At 39.0% G+C, this 23,265-nt stretch overlaps 2 protein-coding genes across 6 annotated transcripts in view; one reads left to right on the top strand and one right to left on the bottom strand.

Annotated features, from left to right (window-relative positions):
* Positions 1–1,929, bottom strand: part of NLN (neurolysin) — a 43,191-nt gene extending 41,262 nt beyond the window's left edge. Inside the window, exon 1 of one of the 4 annotated variants that reach the window (XM_051642635.1) lies at positions 1,901–1,929. In XM_051642635.1, coding sequence (XP_051498595.1) covers positions 1,901–1,908 — 8 coding nt within the window. In that variant the 5' untranslated portion in view covers positions 1,909–1,929. Of the gene's footprint in view, positions 1–1,218; positions 1,319–1,402; positions 1,447–1,701; positions 1,787–1,900 lie in introns of those variants that run through there. The other 3 variants (XM_051642634.1, XM_051642637.1, XM_051642636.1) reach the window with 3 other exon arrangements.
* SGTB (small glutamine rich tetratricopeptide repeat co-chaperone beta) lies at positions 1,930–22,844 on the top strand. 2 transcript variants are annotated; one of them, XM_051642644.1, is made up of 11 exons: positions 1,930–2,083; positions 3,114–3,240; positions 8,254–8,357; positions 9,500–9,569; positions 12,448–12,547; positions 13,013–13,117; positions 15,891–16,029; positions 16,115–16,177; positions 18,180–18,217; positions 18,463–18,546; positions 19,471–22,844. In XM_051642644.1, exons 2-11 carry the CDS (start codon positions 3,141–3,143, stop codon positions 19,580–19,582), a joined length of 915 nt encoding a protein of 304 aa, XP_051498604.1. In that variant the 5' UTR covers positions 1,930–2,083; positions 3,114–3,140; the 3' UTR covers positions 19,583–22,844. The 2 variants fall into 2 exon arrangements, with proteins under 2 accessions (XP_051498604.1, XP_051498605.1); XM_051642645.1 differs by lacking the exons at positions 1,930–2,083; positions 3,114–3,240 and adding an exon at positions 4,323–4,496.
* Positions 22,845–23,265: the final 421 nt, after the last annotated feature.

The following is a 23,265-nucleotide window of genomic DNA, read 5'->3' as shown; positions in this document are numbered from 1 at the left end:
GTAAGCAGACTGCTGTGCTTACAGAGTCACTTTACCTGCTTTTTAAAGTGCATTTTATTAAACTAAGTATTAACATTTGAATCTTTTGGATTCCAATAGGAGAAGCATTTAACTGGAAACAGCCACCCTCCCAAAAGCTGCCTATTTTAAACAAGTTCTATTCAACATAAGGCATGATACTTGAAACTTGCTAATGACTGTCATTTCTATGTCATTTTAAGATGCCCTTGGGAAAAACAGAAGCTGAGAATCGTTGCTATTCGATATTTCTGTGGCCTATTGATTAGCTTTTGACAGCTAGGGGTTACTGTTAGGTATTCAAGATCACTCTCCTTTGTGAAACAATTATCTGGGCACACTCAGATAATGGCTGAAATAAAAAATTACAATTAACAAAGCGCAGTGATCATTCCCCACTGTACTGGTAAGTGATGAAAAAAAGACTTAAATCAATATCAATACTCTATTACTGCTTCAGAAAGAAGTCTCTTTAGTTTCAAATACAAACCGTAAATAAAAATAGACCTTCTAATTTTTTTCTAAAGGAAAAAAAAAACCTTCCTTCTCCTTTCTTTCCTTTTTTTTTTTTTTTGAAAAATCTGTAGGACAAACAAGGACAGTCAACAAAAATATGCAGAATAGTGAAAATGACTATACAAAATGAATGTAAATGTATCTTAGGAAAGCAAAATAGCTGTGCACTTTATTAAAAAACAGTAAATTGGTTAATTTAAAACAGCAGGAACCTTGTGAAAATAACAGATTAAATAAAAGATCTTACTTTCTAACTGCTAGTACTCGTCAATCCCAACTCGGTGTGAACAAAGGCTGTGAAACCGTACGTTTTATGCAGTAAGCACCCAACTGTCATTTCTCAAAAGTCCACAAGAGGAAACCATCTTCCTCATTTCACACTCAAATTCAGCTCCGTTCTCATTTCCACAACGCATTTACAACGTGATTCTCCTACTGTTTCCAAGTTTCCTATTATACCAGGCCCTGTGCTTATATTCTTCTGCTTTCTCAGTTTCCCCAAGGATGCTAATTCGTCTAGCCCATCCAGGAAGTGCCTTCAAGCCTTTTTTCCGCACTGGTTTTCAGGGTTCATTTAGAGCTAGTGCTCATTGCGGAGAACACAATTAATCCCGTATTTTTAAACCCTTCAGTAATGCATCCCTACTTGTCACACCGCTCATATAACGTGAGATAAAGACACACCTTTCCGGAATTCCGCCGAGATCACGCTGCCCTGTCCCGTTCCACGCACACCTTGCTGAAGGGCCCCGCGGCTGCAGCCCGGGCTCTCACTATTGTTTCCCCGCCCGTCTCCCCGCGGTACATCTCGCCACACACGCGGCGCAGGAAAAACACGGCGGCGACCGCGCTCGCCCGCCTCGCCCACCTGGAAGTCGTACCCACGGGAGGTTATTCCAGGGAAGGCGGGCTGCGGGAAACACGCCGGCAGCGGAGGGAACAAACCCTTCCGGGCTGCCAGGTTCCCTGCCCCATCGTCTGCCGGGCCCCCCGCAGCGCGCCCCGCACACCTGCCGCCCCGCCGGGCCCCGCCGCCCCGGAGGTGCGAGGACCTGCCGGTCAGCCACGGGCGGCTCGGGGCTGCCAGCTCCTCCGGCCAGGCAGCCAGCGCGCCGGAGGCCCCGCGGCAGCGCCCGGCCCGGAGGCACCGCCCTCCCCCGAGCCTACCTGCGAGCGGCGCGCGCGCACCGGGACAGCATGGGGAGCGCGGCGCGCGCGGAGCCGAGCGCGGCGGCGGCGGCGGCGGCGGCGGCGGCGGGGGGGGGGGGGGGAGGGGGGGGAAGGGGGGGGGAGGGGGAGAGGGCCGGCTGCACGCGCTGCCGCCCCGCCCTCCCGCCGGCCCCGCCCCCAGCCTCGCGCCGCCAACCTGCGCATTCGCTTCCGCCGCCGCCTCCTCGCGCCCTTCCCGGCGCTACCGAGGGAGCGCGCGCGCAGCCGCCGCTCGCGCCGCCTCCGCCCGCCCGCCCGCCCTGCCCGCCTCGCGCCCGCGGCGGCAGCAGCGCTGACCGGGACCGGCACCGGCACCGGGACGGCCGCCTCCTGTCGCCCGGTGAGTGCGGGCCCCTCCCCGCGGCCCTTCCCCGGGGCTGGGGGGGATGGCGGGGCAGGGCAGGGCAGGGCAGGGCGGGCCCCGCGTTCGGTGGGCCCGGGGCGGGCGCTGTCACCGCGGCACCGGGGAGGGCGGCGGGCAGAGGGACGCCCTGCTTGTGCGCAGGGCCGCCCCTCCCGCCAGGCCGGAACGGGCCGCGCCGGTCTCCGTGGCGCTGGGGGGGGCGGGGCTGGCGGCCCGGCCGTGCCCGCGGGACCCGGGCGGTGGGGCAGCCGTGCCCGCGGCCCTGCCCTGCCGTGCGGGGCCCGGGGACGGGGGCGGCCCCGGCCGCCTCTCGCCCCGCCTCCGCCTCCCCCGTGCCCAGGAGCCGCCGTTCCCGCGGCCCCGCGGGTGGGCGGCGTGGGTGGGCTTGGCTGCGTGTCGGTTTGCGCGGGGGTTGCGGAGAGGAGGGCGGAGGGGGGGAGCTGGCCCCGCTCGGGGCGTTCGCTCGACGTTCCTGTTTTAGCCGGCCGCCCCCAGCAGCCGGGTGAGGTGCTGCCCTTCTGGATCCGGGTGGGTTAAGGAGAGTTAACTCGGGAAGCTGGAGCTCAGGTTTTCCCTCAAGTTGTGTAACGCCCAGCTGATGCTGAATGCAAACCAGCCTCTCATCACGGAGGTCGCAGTGCTCCCGTTTTTTGTCCGAAGTGGATATAAACAGGGTAGCAGCGCGCTGTCAGAGTGACTTGTATTGAAGTGTGTTTCTTTATCGCGTTATATTTATCGATTGGGCTTTTTCATTGATTTCCGACTTAAGCATGTGCTTCTACTTCCAAGTATTTCTTAGAAATAAAATCCGAACTCTAAAGAAGTAACTTTTTAAAACGAGTTGCTAAATCGTTTTAGCCTTGGTGAATTCTCCTGCACAGGCGTGAGGCTGAGGAAATCTGTGCTTTTTTGCTGCTGGTTTGTGTGCTTCTTGTCGAGGTCAGTGGGAGGGTGGAATAGTCTAGGAATTAATTTTTCTGAAATAAGAGATCCTGTTGTTTTTAAGACATAGGAGAAACTCATCCCTTTCAAAATGTCATCAGTCAAACGCTTGGTTTATGCAGTCATTCATTTCTTGAGAGAGCAGAGTCAGATGGATACTTTCACTCCAGATGAACAAGAAAGCTTGGAAGGTGAGTGATGAAGGTGTTAATACATGCGTGGGTAATACCTATCCACGTGTTAAATTGCTTGAAGTACATTATCGTAGAAAGTAACTGGAGTCACCTAAGCTGAAACACAAAGTATTGTCTGTCAATGAGATAATGATCTTAACAATATCCTTCTTTAGCAGGGGAGTTGGACTGGATGATCTCAATAGGTCCCTTTCAACTCTGACAATACCATGATTCCATGATCTTTCATTTAAAAAATGTTATAAAATATGTACTACAACAATTCTGAGCAACAGATGCTTTGAATCACATTAAGTTAAGCACTGCTGTCATGCAGGCTATGGTAATGATTTTTTTATGTGTCCCACAGATTTTTACCTGTGGATTCTTTTTAACGCTTGGTTTCTTCCTGCACTTTGTGTCTGACAGTAGCTGTGCTGCCTGTGGATGAAATAAAACAGTTATTATATATTTGTTTTGGTACACAGGAGTAGCTCCTATTTCATACTTCCAAGAATTCCATGTAGTGTATGAGGAGAGGCTAAGAGAGCTTAAGAATATGAAAAATGAAAAAAATGCATTGTATTTCTTTTTGCTTGAGTAGTGATTCTACAGAGCACACGGCAGTGAATATTTTCAGTATCGTATAGTGTCTCTTTTACATCCAAGTCCATCTGTCTGTAAACAGGTGGACGTCTGTGTGTATTCAACTGTTGACAGACATTTATTAAGTCTTTGTAACTTATATAATATTTGTCTTTCTTCTTCATACTGCTCTTACACATTTTCCCTAACTCCTGGAAACTTTATGGCAGGTGGTATCAGAATGTGGAATTGGCAAGAGAAGAACAAAAAGTCTTAATTCTGCAATGGGCTTTTCATAGCGTCTATTTAAAAGACATTTGCACTGTTTCAGGCAGTCTTTGGTTGTGTGACTCAACCAGGGAAGGAATTCGGAGGAAGCTCAAGACCATCAGCACAATAAGCAACATCCAGGCAGTTGATCACTGAGTTATCTGAAATCTGAGAGAAGCGGAGAGTAGACTTCCCTGAAGTGCAAAGCAAGTCCTGCCTCTCCAGGGTATAAACCTAGAAAGATAAACCTGCAGTGTGCTTCCTTCCTGTGTCTATTGTTTTACAGTGTACTTCTAAGCAAGAAAGAGACATTTGTATAATGATGTTCAAGGGATACTCCCAAAAGTATAAAAGCCAGAAGATTTGGTTTTACATCAGAATCAGAAGCATTTTGTATGTTTGAAAAGTGGAAGTCAGCTGTGAGTATAGCCTGTATCACGTTATGGTGATGGTGAAAGAAAGCAATGCTTTTTAAAATAAAGTAATGAGAGATGAAGAGTGTTCCTTTTGGTTTTAAAATAAAACTGATGAATACTGGGTTAGGACTAAAAATGTACCTGGTAACATGTCTTGCAGCAGCCTTAGCCAATGTCTGTATGAAGGAAGCAACAATACTAAGATTCTGTTTTCTGAACAAAAAATATTCTAAAACCTCAATTGTGCTTAAACACTGATGTAAAATTTACCATTTTTATACAGCTAAATCCTAATTGTAAGAGTTGCGCCTTGCCAAAAGCATGGTACCATATGCTGTGTTAGAGGATAGGAGGCAGGCATTCTGAATAATTTACTCATTTTAGCTCTGCAAAATATCTTTAGTGCATGTGGAACAGAAATAGCCCAAGTCCCACCCCTTGAAATGTTTAATGCTAAGTGGAGACCTAAAAGGTTAAAAAAATGTGACTGATATTTTTCATTAATACCTTACGTATCTACTTGATGTCTCTGAAAAGAGACACTGTATGATTGTCTGTGCCAAGAAGTAATTCAATGTGTTCCCATTTCCCACAAAACAACTAATGCTAGAACATTTCAAATAAAACCAAGACTTTATCAAAAAAGAAGTCTAGCATGCATTCAAACTCTGTTTATATTGATAACCTGCATTCAACATGTTTGAAGTATATAGCAATGTCAGTGACAGTGTAAATTTTATCTCAGCTTTTTTTATCCATGACGAATAAAAATGCCTTAATTTGAGAAAGCAGAGTAGCTGGAAGGTAAATGGGAGAAATATACTCCCCTGTAAGTTAGCATCTACAGCAGTGAGATCTCTGGTGGTTAATGCTCAACCCTGTTTATTAACTAGAAACAGTTCTTCCAAGTTATATTTTAGACTGTGTGTTTAAATGGCAGTTAGTTCTCTTCCCTGTTTCCAGGGAAAATATTTTTTTTTCTTGTCTGTAGCACCTATTTATGTGGGATTAAAGTAGAAACTCTCTATAACATGCAAAAGGTTGTGATTTTTTTCACACTTCTAAGGTCAGTGTACCGTGATGAATTTCTCCAAGGCAGTATTTCCAAAACAGCAGAATGCACCCCTTAAGACGTGGGATGTGTGCTGTGCTTGAGATGGGGAAGGTTATGCGTAAGATGAAGCAAGATGATACAGAGTACTAAGGGAGCCTCAGCAGGCCAATTAATACTCACTATTCAGTGATCAACAGCCTCCATGTCTGCTGTGATGCCTTAATGTTGCTTGCAGCTTGTGTTTGGATGGCAGAAAATCCTGGAGCTGTGTGGTAACAGGATGCTGTGCTGGACTCCAGCATAGCCCAAGTAGTAAATGTTTGTGTGAACCCTGGCTGTTCAGCAGGGAGGGAGGTAATTGTATTGGTTTGCAAGGTGGTCGCTACAAGCTTCAGCAACTGCTAGGGCCTCTGAATGGAGGTCATAGGGAGAACAGGTAACTTTGGCCTTTGATACCAGACATGGGAAGAAATGGAGATTAATAGCTTACATGGTGCAGCAAGTCTTCTCCAGCTTGCTGGTGGTGTCAAGCTTACAGCAGTTGGCAGTGACTCACTTTGATAACTGGGTAGTGAGATTCTGGCAGTCTGGTCTCTTGGGATACTTTTCAGACAACAAAATGTCTGACTTTATTGAGGTCAGGATTTTACATCACATGGAAACAGGGTAGTAATTGATCCGATCACAACTTAATACATTTTTTGATTTAGAAAAGTTTCTGTTTGGCTGTGTTTATTTTTACATAGGTTTCAATTGCTGGCTTACATGTTAACCAGTGGTTATTACAGATTCATCCTATGAGAACTCCTAATTTTGTTATACCTGTGATAGACAGGTGATAAGGATTATAAATTCCACTTTTTGGTTAATGGAGAAATGTGGGAGTTCACTGTAACAACTGATAATTCCAGGAAACGCTTAATAGTAATAATATTATACTCAGGATTATTTTAAGCACTTCACAAAAATCTCCTATATGATAGATAGTTGATGTCACAGACTTTATGCCTTGAGAAAGTAAAAAGGAGAAGGTTGTATTTTAAATTTTTGCAAAACTACAAATGACGTGAGGCATTCAGGAAAGGGGATTCCTTTAGGTGAAAATAAGTTTGAGGGGAAAATCTGTAAGTATATTATGGCAAGTGGCTTCCTGTTAAGTAGTATAAGGAAAAACAAGATATGTAATTCCACTGATTTTATGATAGGCCTGGTAAATAAATTCTATTAATATATAGTTCAGAATTCAGCATTGTCAGTGCTTACAAGAATTAAGTTTTTCTACATAGCAGGAGACAAAGGAGTTTAACCCAAGTATTTCAGCACTCCTACTGGGTAATTTGTAACCTGGCAAATTAATACATTTTTAGCATTTGTGAATTACAGGAGCAAGTTGTATGCATATTTAGCAATGTATTCAATAGTTACATGTTCTTAACATAAATTTTGTATCATACTTTTTCTGAAATATTTCTATTAAGTGTTTCTAAACAAATTCCATCTTCCAAGTTCTACTGTTTGTTTTACACATTTTTTTTGCCCTTTTTCCCAGCTGTGACACAGAAAATTGGCTTCTCAAACTGGCCTTACTGTTCAACTTTAAATGATTTTACTTTTCTAATTTTGAGTCAGTGTTCAGGTTCATGATAATGCAAATAAGAATTCATATTATAGTTATTAACATAAGACTGAAATTCAGTTTAAATTATTTCGTTTTTACTGATAGTTAATTTGAATTCAGGTACTCCTGGTTATCTATAATTCAAGCTAAAGTAATCATTTTTCTGTTCAAACTAGGGTTTATGAAGACTTATCAGCTATGCCTTGGTTTTCAGTCTCAAACATTTGAATTATACATCTTAATAAGAACATTTTACTACATTCTCAAGATTTCAGGAAAATTAATGATGTAATTTATGATAGGGAAAATACTGATATAATTTGAGATACTGTAATTAACTGAACACATACAGAATTGTATATAGTAATTGCCATTGAGCTTCTTCTGCCTAATATCTGAGCACATTTAAAACTTCATTTACGTATTTGGCTCTACGTTTTTTAGCAATGCTTATTGTGAGCATACTTGTATTACTGCAGTTCTGGGAGGGCCATTTAATCCTTACACAACAGAACACATGAAACAATTCTGGAGATACATTTTTTATTAGGATAAATGCTTGTGATTAATAAAGCACTTTAATCATAAGCAATTGTCTTCAAATTAATATATATGTATATATATTTTTTTAAAAAACAAGGTAAGATTATTAAGTACCTAGCATTTATTCTTTGCAGTAAAGATGAGCCATTTTCATCCAGCTATTAGGCCACATGGCCTGTGGCAGTTCTGGTGTTTTGAGGTGGTGTGTGTGACACGTGCTTAGTTATATTATGAATTGTGCTTTTGCTATATCCTTATATTTTATGTTAAAAAAAGACATTTGATCATTGAAAGGATTGAAATAGAAGGTTTAGATTGGTTTAAGAATAATGGCCAAAGTATGTATGGGTTCTGCATAACTTACACTATTTTTCACCAGGTCAATTCTGTAGGAATTAAATAGCTTCTTTTTACTTTATTATATATTTCAAAGAGCTGCTTTTACTAGCTCAATAAGGATCTGAATCTCAGTTTTATAAATAAGTTAATGAAATTACACTTCCATTGAGAAACTGGTGACTTAAATACTTTTTTTTCCTTTAAAGTTGCAATTCAGTGTCTGGAGACTGTGTTTAAGATTAACCTGGAAGATACCCATCTTGCACCTCCACAGCATTTGATAGAAATGTTCACCAATTCTTTTCACAAGGTAAGAATTAGATTCTTGAGTTACTTTGCCAGTGTGTGCTAAGTTTTCATGTTGTATGCATAACCTAAAGAGCTGTGTAGGTCACAACAATGTGGAAAGGAAAACTTAAAAAAAAGTGACATTTCCATAAAAGCTTGCAGAATGAGCACCTTTTAGAGCAATGGAAATGACACCAGAAACTTTTCAGTTTTCAGTGATTGATAGGAGAGGCTTAAACAATTCATACTGCCTTGGGTAAACTGTGTACAAATAAGATAAGTGAGATAAGTGAGCTTACATGCAAAAGATAAGCAAGTCTACAAAAAAACAATACCTGTCAAGGAAGCAGGATGCTTTACAATACCAGCTCAGGACATCCTGATTTTGCTGACTAAGTTGCAAAAAGTAAAATCCATAGCCAGTGGGCATTTCTCAGGAATTGTATGACTATTCATTCATCTGATGTATATAAAGGATATGCTTTTGTCCTTCAGTGAGCATGTTAGGAGGAGAGATCCCCCATGCATCCAGCACTGTAATAAACCAACATTGGCTTTCTGAACTATAATTTGGTTTGGAGAGTTTTCTTTGGTTGCAGTTTTTGATAACAGGATTAATTTCAGCTAGACAAGGACAATTCCAGACAGAAAATTATTAAACAGTGGATGTCTCATTCTCACTTGAGGATTTTATCAGTCAGTTAAGTATTTTGCAATTCCCAGAGGTAAATGTCTGCAAAGTGCTTGAGGTCATTAACAGTTTGCTGATGTTTCCTTCTCCTTCTGGAAAAAAATTTGTTGTTCAGTTTTAAGAACATCTTCATGAACCTTAAAATGGGAACTTCAAAAATGCGTCCCACCACCAGGGTGGCAAATAGGAGAGTCAGAAGTAAGAAAACCAAGGCTGTAGAGATTTACCAGCCCTCTTCCCCTTGACTTCCTGAAAATGTGTTGTGAGCAGTAAGATTATTTTTTTTAGTAGTGGAAAGCAAACTGTCTTCTCTTCTAAGGATGCTTTAGTGATGTTTAGTTCTTTCATACTTCCAGTTCACTACGTAAAATCTGATTGCTTGTTGATACAATGCTGCCCAGGATGAAAGAAGTTTTTAATAAAATTGGGGCTTAAAAGTTAATTTAAAAAAATCTTGATTTGTTTACATACAGAATGATATGCTGCCTCTCTCAGATTCTTTACCAGAGGATGTTGAAAAGGCTGACCAACTGAAGGATGAAGGTTTGTAATAAAGACAGGAAGAATTATCTTATGCTGTTGTTAAATTCTTTGGGTTATTGTGGGTAGTAATAGTATAGCAGCTGGGAAACACACACCCCCTACAAAACCTTAAGCTTTTATTTTCTGGTGATTGTTGTGTTGTAAGAAGGCTAAGTGATTGGCTCCATTTGGGATTTAAGAAAACATAGTCTTTTCTCTCCCTTGCTCAGGAGGTTGCTTAAGAACTAAGGGATAACAGAGGAAGTCCTGGGCAACATTCCTGATTCGTAGAAGCTTTAAAGAATGAATAGTTATTGTCTGGTATATTCTAGGTTTCTGTCTGTCCAGGGAATTTCTATACAAGTTTCTATGTGAAATTGAAAATGTTATGTGATGTCAAGGATTGTGTGCTAGCTGAATATTAAAACACTGGTAAAAAGCTGACCCAGCTGAAGCCAAAGAAAAATTATTGTGAACTTACTAGGGTTAGTATTTCACATTTGTGAAATAATTTGTGTGCTCTATGACAACAGCAGAAAAAATCAGTTGCCTGTGTTCTCTCTGATGTTATTGTTGTTATGTGAGGAAAAGTCTTCACTAATACAACCCCAGAAGGAATCAGTTTTACTTCCCCAGAAAAAGAAGGGGGAAAAAAACACAGGATGTGGCACTGATAAGGGATGACAATTGCTATCAAGTGGATTTTACGATCTGATGGATTTTCAGTTATATGAGTTTTATAGAAAAAACAAGAAAGTTTCTTATTGCAAGGCAGATGTAATCCTCTGAAAAAAACCCTGAGGATAATGATGTCTCAAAAGTTCTGCTGTTTCTGAGAATGATTTCATGTCTGTCTTGCCTTAAAACTGGTAATCTGTAGTCATGAATGCCATCCACTACTGGCTCTGAAATTAAGTTTTTTTAATTGTTGAAGTTGCTCATTAGCTCTTTGTTTCTCAGGATAAGATCTCAGACAAGGTTAGGTCACAAATGAAAATTAGTTTGTAACAGCTGCTGTGCATGCTGGCATTTCATTTTGCTGTCTGTTACTGCCAGCTCATGGAATGTGAAGAATACCTGTAACACTCAGTATGAGTATTGGACTGCGGGGATGTTCAGCACTTTCCAGGTGTGGGTGTTACAGCAATGCCTTTTTTAAATTTGTGACTTCTGTGTTGCCATCTGTCAGTCCACAGGGATTTGTGAAATAGACTGAGGAAATAAATGTGTGCTATGTGCTAGTCTTCGTGTGATATTACTAAAGCAATTCCATGTCTCCACTGAAAACATTGAAAGGGTCTAAACTTGGACAAAGGGCCATTTAAAGTGTCAGCTATTGGGCATTATTAAGCAGTTTGGAACTGCTTAAAATGCCTCTGGTTAGTTTCCCATAATAAAATTAAAATGCCTGTCTTGTTTTCTACTCCTCTGTCATATTAACCCTCATTTTTACAGAAGTATTTTCTTTCACCACTATCATGCTTTTCAGGTATGAGTAATTTTCTGCCCTGATTTAGGGAGATAAATTAGATAACTGGGGGAAAAGTCCATTTAATCTATTCTTCTATAATACTGTCATTCTAAATCTCTTTTGTTTCTTGTTTCTATCTGTATGTCCTTACCAATAGAGTAACTTCTCTCACTTTTGTGGCCACCAGCCTGTTTCTGCTCTGCTCGCAAACCAGCCCTAATACCTGTAGGAATCATTGGCTAATGACTGGCAAAATAAAAGCAGATAGCTGAGTTGTGTTTCTTGTTCATTATAAAACCAGGAAATAACATACCCTCCGGACTAGTAAATACTTAGATTTACTTCCCTAACTTGAATATCACTTGACACTTTGGCTTAGTGTGAGCCGTGTAAAAGCACAGATTATGTGCAGGTTTGTATAGGGTAACAGTGGCTTGATCCTAAAAAGATCTAGGTATTGCCACAGTATAAATTATAACAATAAGTAGTCTTTTTGTTATGTAGGACACATATTCAGAAGTAGTATCATTTGGGGTTGGTTTGTTCGTTTCTTGGAAGAATTTTTGTCTGGCATTAAAATAAATTACTATGGTTGCTTTTTCTTTTGCCCTAAATTGCTTAATCTCAGCAGATGTAGTCGATCTAGCTATTTTTCTGTTTTCCTTCAGCCAGTGTTGAGCTGGAGACTGGAAGAAAGGAACCCACTGATACTAGCTCCAGCTTAGCCCTGTACACCAGGTCCTCTTCAGTGCATAGCAGTATCAGAAATTCCAATTTTAATAGATGCTTATGGCAGTTTTGTTTTAGAGAAATGTTAACTGCCATCTTGTTGATAACTTGCAAGTCTTATCTGACAACAGGATTTAGTGTAGAGACCTTTACCTTAGATCAAAGGAAAGATGTGTAGATAATGGGCCTGTAGAAATGAGACAAGATATGGTTACATTCTGTGTGTATTTTGAAGGTATACATGTAATTAAGTTTGCCCTTTACTGGCAGGGATTGCTGACTAATTACAATCTAGTATATCACTATTGGGAAGAGGTGATTTTGTGTTACCTTGATAATACTTAGTTACTTGAATCTGATTTTGTTAATTAAGCTCTCCAAATTAACAATTAAATGCAAGTGTAATTGTTTTCAGTTTGTACAGGCATCTAGGGCTGCTTGCTCCAAAGTCTCTTGCTTTCTGTCAGAACCACTGACTGAACTTTTCCAGTGGAAGACTACAATGTACATAAGAAAATAAACAGACATAGTAGATATTTTTATTTGCATTATTCCATGCTAATTCTATTTAAAAGTATGTGTCTCAAGAGGGACAGTCATAACTACCTTATAGAGATGCTGTAATGTGGCTGCTCTATTTTTTTAATACATAGCATTGAATCTTTTCATTACTTAAGAGCTTTTCATAATTTATTTCAGGTAATAATCATATGAAAGAAGAAAATTACGGTGCTGCAGTGGATTGTTACACTAGGGCTATTGAACTGGATCCAAACAATGCAGTCTATTTCTGCAACAGGTAAAAACAAAATAATACACACTTTTAATTCCCAAACTTCATTAGCATTATTTTTAAAATCAGTTGTGTAGTATAGAATACTTATGCTTAAACAATGATTTTATGTAAACTACTACTTGAGAATTTCACTTTGTGTACTAGGTCTTACCATGTATTTTGTGCATGGTTATATACTGAATCTGAAACAGTTCCCCAGAATTATTTAACCTTTGTGTCCTGGAAGGTTAGTGTGCATTCTTCAAAGCCCTAGTCTAGCAATGCGCTTCAGCATATACTTAATTCAGAAGATTTGCTTGTCCTACTTAATTGAGGAAAGCTGAGGCATTGCCTAACTAATGAATGAGAAGTCAGTAAGATTAAATAAAGGCAGTTATGGACATTTGAATATCAAAGCTTAGCTGTTTTATTTTCTTTTGTTGTTTTTTTTAACAAAGCTCTCTCCCTTCCCTCTCATCTTCCTTTTAGGGCGGCTGCTCAAAGTAAGCTCAACAACTACAGTGAAGCAATAAAGGACTGTAAGAGAGCCATAGCCATAGATCCGAAGTACAGCAAAGCATATGGGAGAATGGGGTAAACTAATACAAATCTGAGTTAACACTGAAGACCCCAGTGTAAATCACCATCGATTTTCTGTAATAAGTGGAGCTAGGTTGTTTTACTTAACTGACCTCCTTGTTCTGAAAATGTAGCAGTTTTCTGAAGGTGATCCTGTCTTCCTCAGATGGCTGTCAGCTTGATGTTTTATGTTAAGTGGTTGATCTCAGCATTTTCCTATGAGATTTCAACAGTTTGCAATTTTTTTCTTTAATTTTATCAACTTTGCAAGTTTAGTTTAGAAAGTAATGTGTTTTTTTACCTTCTACTTAATTATGAGTAATTAAAATTCTGTGGTTGGAACAGTGAATCTGTTAAATATGCTGTTAGACTACAAAATCCTGTAAGTATTTGGACTTCACAGTAGCAGGAATAGAGGGTTAGTTTTTCTGTTCAGTAGCTCTTTGGAAGCAGGTATTTTAGCAAGACTAAGATAGGTCCCTTTGGTAGCTTTTCTTAGCCATGTCTGAGAGATGAAGAGTGTAGCCCCTTTAGGTGGTGGGTTTGATGAAGTGCTATCTGAAAAAAAAATGTCTGAGTAGGATACCTGCTTGAGTGAAGGGACATTCTTCCAAGGTGTGTAGCTTTGCATTTTCAATAATCAAACATATTGTGGTTGTGGGCTGAATGCTGTGTAAGGCTTTTGAGGTTATATCTATACCAGTAAATTTAAAAAAATGCTTGGGATTGTTTTTGGGTCAGCTAGCACAAAGTGGCCGGTGTCCATGTTACTAAAATCTAGTTTGCAGTATGGAGTGGCAACATTGAAACTGCCTATTGCTACATTGCATTCTGAACCATGCCCCAGAATTGCCTGGGATAATGCTTAGTGTTCTGGGACAAAACCATGCCAGGGGGCATTTATTTGATCAAAGATGATTGATTCTATCACTTGAAAATTTTGCATGATACAGTTCATCTTACCAGTACAAATGTAACCTATCTGGCTTTTGGGATAATTCAAAGTTTTAGGGACTGTTGGTTTTGTCTTTAGATGATTTCTTCATATAGCACAACCCAAGATCCCTCAGTTTCAGTGAGGTGGAGGGAAGCTACAGGCTTATTTTATTGGAAACTGGAAGTTATTTCAGAGTTTTGGGTGTAAGTCCAGTGTGCCTTATGATACGCAATGTAAGTGGTATCATTCTTGGGCAATAAAGCTTCTCAATTTTTTATTGTCTGTTAGTTTTGATAGAGGATATACTTTGAGCTACAAGCCATTGCTTAACTCAGCAGATGGATGTAATAATACATTTGATATAGGTTGAATGAGGAAACAGTGCTTACTTATTAATAACTTTAAAAAAACAAGTGCAGAAACTACCTTCTCAACAAAAAGTCCTTAGGAGAAAGCTGTGCTTTCTGACTACATTATGCAGGCATATATGTTTTTCTCAGGATTTGGCACAAACTCTTCGTATATCACAGAAAGATGCAGAAGTGCCAAAGAAATATGCAGAGATGGAAGCCATGTAGATGGTTAAAAGTGATACTTCCAGCATGGTCCTAAGAGAGCACTTGTCTGGGTAGAAACTGTTGCCTGCTGTTCTGACTTGTACTGTTTCTCAAGAAGCATAATTTTACATACTTTCTCTGTAAAAAGAGACTGTTGCATAACAGAAATAGTGGATTGCATTTCTTGTCTGGTCAGAAAGTATTTTGGCAAGTTAATTGTCCAAAAGGGAGAATGTTTTCTGTGGGAGTAGTGTGGCATGAGTTTCTCCAGGAACATTACTGGAAACCTCTGGAGTTTGATACTGTTATTCAGTTCACAATCACTGAGGGTAATCACCCTGACTGGTGTATCTAACACACTGCACTCTCTGGCCTGACATAGAAGACTAGGGTCTGTTAGTGGGCATTAGCACAGGCTTATCAACCTAGTCTGTGCAGCTCAGCATATACCAAAGGGGTACTGGAGTACCAAATAGCTGAATATGGGTTGCACAGATCTTTCAAAAAATGTGGAGGAGATCAGTTTATTTTTGTGGTCAGCATATATTGAAAATGCAGCAGAAGACAGAACTGAAACTGCAACCAGAAGCACTTCTGGAATAGCTCAGAGAAAGACGACATTTTAATTGTAATAAGTAGCTAATAGAATTTGAAAAGAAATACTGTTGGAAAAGTAGTAGATGTGTCCTGTGCTCTCCTGAGCTGCTAGAGAAGAATCTTTCAAAACATTAAGCAGACTTCCCTGATAAAAGGGTTTCTTATAGCATCTTACACATTACTATTCTCCTGCGTAACCCGCTTGGCAAGCTGTGGAAGATCCAAAAAGAGAAGGTTGCACTAACACTAAGACAAAAATCTATTATGCTGAAACTTGTGGTTCCAGTATTTGGTTTCTTGAAACTGCAGAACTCACATTAGGAGTATCTTTGCCCTACTTAGCCTTGTACCCTTCTGAATAATCTTTTTGATCAAAAGGCCTGGAGGAAACAGGAATTCCTGACCTTACACAAAAAGTCATGGATGCTGGATCCAGACAAAATCACTTGATAGCAAGGAGTTTTTAATTAAACTTGCATCTATATGAAACAGACAATGTGAGATGAGTTCTTAAGGCATCATCTCTTCTGCAAAACCAAGTGCTTACACTAAGCAGTAGTAGCACAACAGCAAAACTTGCTTTAACTCAGTGCTAAGCCAAAAATTAGCTGCAAGATACTATTTACTTAGAACGGAAAATGTTTCATTATCTTTTGGTCATTTATGTTCTACCCAAGATTTCTTTATTTCACATTAGGTTGGCTCTGACCTCAGTGAATAAATATGAAGAAGCAGTTACCAGTTACCAAAAAGCACTGGATCTTGATCCAGAGAATGACTCTTATAAGTCAAATCTGAAAATAGCAGAACAGAAACTAAGAGACATGTCCAGTCCTGTAAGTTAGCTCTGTATCTATTTATTTACAATTTTTAACTGGGATTTTGCAGGTAAACTTAAACCCAATTGCAATTTGTTTGTAGACTGGAACTGGACTGAGTTTTGACATGGCAAGCTTGATAAACAATCCTGCTTTCATTAGTATGGTGAGTATATTTCAAGCTTTACATTACCCTTTATAAAAAACTTCTGAAGTTTTAAGAACTTATTTAAAAACATAAGCAGTTTTAATGCTTATTATAATAGCAATGGTTTAATTGTAATGAATTTAAACTTTTCTAAGTCATTTTACACTCAAAACGAGTCAAAGCATAAATCTCCCATAATTCCTGTCTTATTTCCAATTATTTTATCTTTTACTGATAAACAACAATGTGCATAGATTAACTATGCTACTTTTCTAGATGGCATGGTAGTAAAACACTTAATAGCATGGAGAGAGTTTCTGTTTTCCACGTAGCAGTTAGCAACGAATAAAAAGAAACCACTTAAGTGAACAGCAGTTGATTCAGATGCAGTCAACCCACAACTAAAGTAACTCGGCTTGCAGAGAACGATCCAAGAGACCTTTCTGTTCTTATTTCAAATTATTCCTGACATCCCTTAATAAGCTTCTAGAGATGTGCAAACAATTAATTTAAATAGCATAAAGTGCACTTACTTCTAGCACAAAGGCAAATTGTGGTTTTGTCCCTCAGCAGAAGGGGCATGCATGACTTTCTAAAGCAAAAAAAAGGCAAAAAATACTTTATTTCCTTTGAGAACTTGGTTAAAACTCTGGTAGCTTCTGTAGGACAGGATGTTTCAGCCATTGTTTCCAGGTGGAAATGCACTGTGTGCCAGAGAGATCAATATATCTGGTCTGATGCTATGGTCCAAGTAATAGAGATGGTAGGCAAGGAAGAAGTGAGTAAGTTCTCTGATGGCTTTAGTATTTAAATATCACTGGAACTCCGTGTACCACTTCACTGGCCACATGACTACTCAGCCTGCATCTGTTCAGCATCAAAGATGTACTCTTCAATTGGGAGCTAAGTATGGGGTAAGGATTTTTTGCATTATTTCCAGAACATTCCTGGTCCAGTGGAGAGAACACAGGGCACTCAGCCAGGAACGAATGAATGATTTTCCTGTAGTTTTTTGTTTTATTTTTAAGGAAAATTTGACTCACTTGAGAAAGTAAATTCTAGCCTCTGTTTTGGGCCCTTAACCTAAATCAGACTTGTTACTGATGGAAGAAAGAAAAAAAAACAACAATAAACCTTTATTATCCATAGAATTGACCTGAATCTGGGATTTTATCTCCAACAGATAACAGAGTTTGTTTACTTTGGAGATGTATAGATGAAAATATATTGATCAATAAAGTGAATATTGTATATATCAGGTTTTTGTAGTACCTTTAATAACTGAATAAGCAGATACTGCATTGTGTCTGTCAGTCTTCTCTTCATACAGACACTAATTTCTGTAGGAATTACATTAATACATTTAAAATCTCACCAGCTTTAGTCTGTATCTGACCATACACACTTTTACACTATAGTAAACACAATATAATTTTGAAGTATCTTATGAATGATAAATGTGAATAATCTCATGTGTACTACTACAAAGTAAGAAGACGTGCAATTACCACAAAACCATGCTACAAAGTAAGTTCACACTCTGGTTTACTCTACAGTATTGTGGCGGTAATTGTAACTATTTATACCCAGTGGTAACAGTAGTTGCACAACTGATTCATCCAGGCTGGGAATTGACAAAATATAGACCTTTCTCCAAGGATCTCAACAGAAAACCTCTTTCCTTGGAAGTCTTAAGTTAATTTTTCTAACTAAATAACTAAGAACTTAGTTATCTGGTTTTGTTTTATGTTGTCTTGCCATATTTTTCTTGTCTGACTCTGTAACCACTATTTTTTATTTAACACATAACAAATTGTCTCAGCCTCGTATCCTTGAAGTACACTCCTATAATGATTCTTTTTGCTGGGGGCCACACATCTCTGTGCACATAAACTTAGCTTCTTTTTGCAATAAAACACAGAATACAGCATGTGCTTTTTTTAGGGTTTTTTGCATGTTTGTTCAGTGATACCTAAGTGGTAAATGTGTTCTAATTTCAGCTATATGTTGTCTATTCTAGGCAGCAAGCTTAATGCAGAATCCTCAAGTTCAACAACTGTAAGTATTAAAATGAAGTAGCATTAAAACAAGTGTCTTTGGGGTCTGAATTAATAAAAGAAAAGGTGAATAGTACTATGTTCCTGAAAATGCAATTTTATTTTTGCTTACTGTAAATAGAACTACTGCACTCTATTTCTCTTGCAGCTTTTTTCCTCCCCACAATTCTAAAAAGAACTATGATTTACTGCTTACTGTAAAGGTCCTTGCATACCCCAATGCCAACACTGTGCTAACTGTTCCAGGATGTCTGGGATGATGTCAAATGCCATTGGTGGCCCTGCTGCAGGTGTTGGTGGCCTGTCGGATTTGTCCAGCCTGATCCATGCGTAAGTAAGAACTGCATAGTTTTAAATGTTTCCTTTGTAGAAGGATCATTGTGCAACATCTGTTTACAATGGATAGTGTCGGGCCAATTATACCGTGGTTTGTCCTCGCTGAGTGCCTGATTATTACTAAAATTAATAATTGGAAGACATATTTTCCACTATGTTGTGTGCTTTGTAGATTTCTATCCCCTGGTATGACTTAACTGTTTGCTCAATTTCACATTCTGGTTTCTCATACACTGTTTACTTTCTAAATGCCACTTATAAAAAAACTTATTTAAATCTTTTAAGTACTCCTACACATGCTTTCAAATTGTGTTGCTAAATTCACTGTCTGATATCCCAAACACTAGTTAGAAAAGCTAAATGCACTTAGCTTAGGTTGCCACAAGTTCTGCTCTGGCATCCCTGCATTTAGACAAGGAAGGCTTCAGGGAACTCCATATAGTGAGAAGAAGCCTTTACAAAACCAGGATCTAAGTCTTTTTATAGTATAACAATGATAATCCATCTGGAAGAGTGCAGAAAAATATGCCATTTGCTTATATGGCAAGACCTCTTAAAAAGCATATGGTTTTACATTTTGGAATGGATCCCCTTAAAAAGAAGGGAGCAAGTCACTGGAGCAGATTTGTTGATAAATTTTAGTTTTACCAAGTAAGGTAATAATTTTTCCTCCATGTTATCAAGTAGAAGTAATAGTCCGAGAGAATGAAAATTAAGATCTGATGATAATCCTTTTTGAATAGATTTTAAGTAGATAAAGTCATAATACCATAAATATCTTGATTAAGACAATACATCAAATTATCTTTACTTCCATATGATGAACCTTTCTGTTGTATTGGGATATCCTGTTCTCTTACAAATGCTGCTTGTAATTTTTTTTCACTTGTTGATTTTACTTGAAACTGTTCAACACAGGGGACAGCAGTTTGCACAACAGATACAGCAGCAGAATCCAGAGCTCATAGAACAACTGAGAAACCATGTCCGGAGCAGATCTTTCAGTGGCAGCACTGAAGAGCATTCCTGACTTCAGGAGGCATGTGAATGGCATATAACCCCAAAATGCATACCATAGTTAGTAGCAAAAGCACCATTGTAACTTGAATATTCTGCTTGAATAGAAGACAGAAAATTCTTTGTGCGTGTTTGCAAACAAGAACAAATCTGTTAAACAGATCTATTGCACATAACTTGGAACATATCATTTATGTATAGTTACTCCTCTGAAAATTAATACAGCAAATAGGTGGTTTATTAAAATCCCAAAGTACAAGTAATTTTCAGTATGTGCATTAGATTGATCTCCAGGGCTGTTAAGTGGGGAGGAGTTTTGTAGTGGACTAATCTTGCACAACAGCTTAATTTAAAATCCTAGTGTAAAAGGAAAGTCATGGTCAAAATCGTATGACTGTACTGCCTGTCAAATACTGAAACACTTGGCCCAGCTGATGTGCCCTTTCATAATGTTAACTTAAGTCCGTGTTGGAGGGAGTATATAGTGTGTTCTTAAAACTAATGCCTGAAAGTCTTATCTAAGCCTGTGAAGAGGCCAACATTAGTAACATGAAATATTTTTCAATTTCTTCGGGCAGAAGGGATGGAAATGGTTGCATAAAAGGGAGTACCACAAATTGTAGAGAAAGAGAAGACACGAATCCTGAGCAGGATAATACACTAAAACCAAAATGGAACTTGGCTTGGGAAAGCAAAGAACACTAAGAGAAGTTTTGGGCTTTTCTACTGCCATGGATACCCTCAGATCATGATGGTAGCCCTGGAGGTCAGCGTTCTGGCACTGTTTTCCTAGGCATGGCAAACTGTATTACATTCTGTATGTATGCAGTATTTAATATAAGCTTAAAATTCTTAACTATAATAAGCTAAAACTGATCCTGTGACTGTACAAGTAACTAGTACTGAAAATTTATCAAAAAACAACTGCCTTAGAAGGATTTTGTTTGTGTGGAAAATCACTGGCTTAAACAATTAAAATTTGTTTTCTTCACACATATCTCTATAAAGTGATAGTTATATGGCCATGTTACCACTCTGTAGTGTTTCTGTTCCTACCCTGGCTTTCTTGCTCAGTTGATCTTACTCTCTCAGAGACCACTGCTTATCTGTATTTTTATGTTAACTTTTTAAAATTCTGCCTACTGTTCACACTGCTTCCTAGCACAAGGTACACGCTTTTACTCCAGGGAGATTCTTAACACTCCCTCTTTCCTTTTTGTATATCAGAACTAATTTGAGAAGCCTGCTTTTATTCCTAAGACAAAGCGATCTCTGCTGGCCAGTTAGGCTGGAGAAGGTATGTGGAGGAGTAGCAATAAACTCCCAAATGAAGAAATACACAGGAACTCCTGGACCCCAGATATTTATCAGATTCATCTTGTGGTCAAAAAAAAAAAAAGAGCACCTCACATAGAAGCAAATGCAAAATTTGGGGCTAAGTCATGTCCTTAACTCTGACAGATGCTAGTGTGCATCTGTTGAATGAGTCTTCCCCTGCTAAAATGGGGATGAAATGCAGCTGGTTCCAAGGAGAAATGAAAAGAACTGGAGAAAACAGAAAAATAGCAAACCTGTATTACCATCTCTTGAATAAAAAGGTAAAGCTTAATGAAACAACTTAAGTTTAACACACTTCATACTTTATTCAATAGAGCTTACCTATACACAGCATTAAAAATGCTTTTTAAGAGTCTCTATATAAGTTGCTGCAGCTGCCTTTTGAGGCTCTAGAGATACTTGGAAATGTATTTAATGTAAAGCTTAAGTAACAGGTTCTGGTTAACATCTCACGACCAAGAAGAAAACCCCTAATAGGATCTTTTTTTCAGAGGTAGTTCAGATCCTGAATCTAATTCAGTAAAGAAAACTGTAAGTTCCGTTACATGTAATAGGACAGGATCCCATTTACCAAAAACATGGATGGAGAATATAGGTGGGCTACAACTACTGTACAGACATTGCCTGGAGTAGCGTATTGTGTCAGGACTGAAGCATTGCTCCTAGCATTTCTCCAGTTAAGCTCTGTGGTTCCTCTTAGTTCACACTTTTGTATTTTCAGCTGCTCAAAATAAGTTCTACTCACTTTGATAAGGGGATCAAATAAATCCAGAGTGGGTGGACTGGACAGCACCACAGCATCTCCCACACTCAATTTATCCTTACTTGGTGACAGCAGTCTTTGTACTGTCAGTTATCTTTCTACTTTTAAGACAGAAAGAGTGTCAAGAACCTCTTGAGAGTTCCTTAGGAACTACAAAATATGATAGTATTCAAAGAGTGGTGTAGAAGCTATACTGTGAAGTACAAGCCCTATAGCTTACTGAATTTATGGAAGAACTGTCCCCAAGGATAAATCAAGTGATGCATCAGTTAGTCGTCTGAAAACTACTCTTGAAGATCATCTTTACAGAGTGGTAACTTTCATTTCACATACTGCAATACTGTCAGGTTTAGGTTTTGCTCCAGTATTGGTAATATGTAACCAGAGTATTTATTAAAACATCGATGGCATTAGCTAACCCCTTAGGACTGTGCTACAACTGGCACAATACTTGTAAACATTCTTTGTTTCTTGTATATTCACAGAAGGGGCTTTATAACCTAAATAAAAACCAGTGAAACCAATAATGGGAGCTGTCATTTTGTGCTTTTCCATTTGAAACAGGAACAGTGGGATCATTTATGCTAACGTCTGTTTTGCCTTCAATAGCCTAGATTGTTTCACAGAGTCATGCAATATGTCTTAATCACAGGGGTGAGGAAGGAATCTTTTCCTGTGTAGTAACTGCACTTTATTTTGCACTAAAATTTTTCATCCTGATAGATCAAGTGGTAAACCACACCTCCTGTAAATACTGCTTTAAGATCAATTGCAGTTTATCATTCGTATGTTCTATCACCATTTTAAGTGTGATAACTGTTAGAAAAGAAAATGTTTTGCACTGAAATTGTGAACTCCTGTAACCTGCTTGCATGGAATTATATTCTTCTAATTATGCTTGATCATAAAGACACCTAATGAAATACTCAGCTTAGAAATTGTTTCAGTTCCACTTTAGCTTTTGTAAAAAGTACAGTCCCTCATGCATATGGAGAAAGAACAAAGTCTGCAGCTTTGGATTCAACTACAGAAAGTCATACTGGCAAAATGCAACTTGTCTACCATTTCTGTATCTTTCCTACCTCTTTTTATCATACAGTTACATCTTCAACTTGTGTCAGTTTAACTTGAAAATAGATTATAAATAAAGTAATGTACATTTTTTGTCTGGATAGTTGTGATTTTACTGTTTTAGATTGCTGATGTATGTAAAGTAACAGGTAATTTACGTTCTTTAAAATACCTGTTTGTTGGTCGCTCCGCATTTATTAGACATGTGGGATTACAGGTTTTCATTCTGGTTTAGTGTTTTCCCCTGTATGGACTCATTCCCTCAACTTAGTAAGCTAGTCCTGAACGTATCCAATATTTTAAAATTTAATTCTACACTTAAAAGATTTTATAAACAGGAAAGCTTGAAATACTGTCAAAACTAACTAAGGTTGCTAAGTGCCAAAATGGTAGCTGAGAAATACAAGTCAGTAAGTAGGATTTTCAACAGCCTCTACCAGGCTTTAGTTCTTCTGGCTGTGCAGGTACCATGCAAATGCTATGCCAGGCACCCTGAGGTGTTTCTTCTAGGGGTTTGGATTCCA

This window comes from Apus apus, chromosome Z, assembly GCF_020740795.1.
Source record: "Apus apus isolate bApuApu2 chromosome Z, bApuApu2.pri.cur, whole genome shotgun sequence".
Lineage (NCBI taxonomy): Eukaryota > Metazoa > Chordata > Aves > Apodiformes > Apodidae > Apus > Apus apus.
Note: the sequence above shows the minus strand (reverse complement) of the source record. Positions and strands in the feature narration are given on the sequence as shown.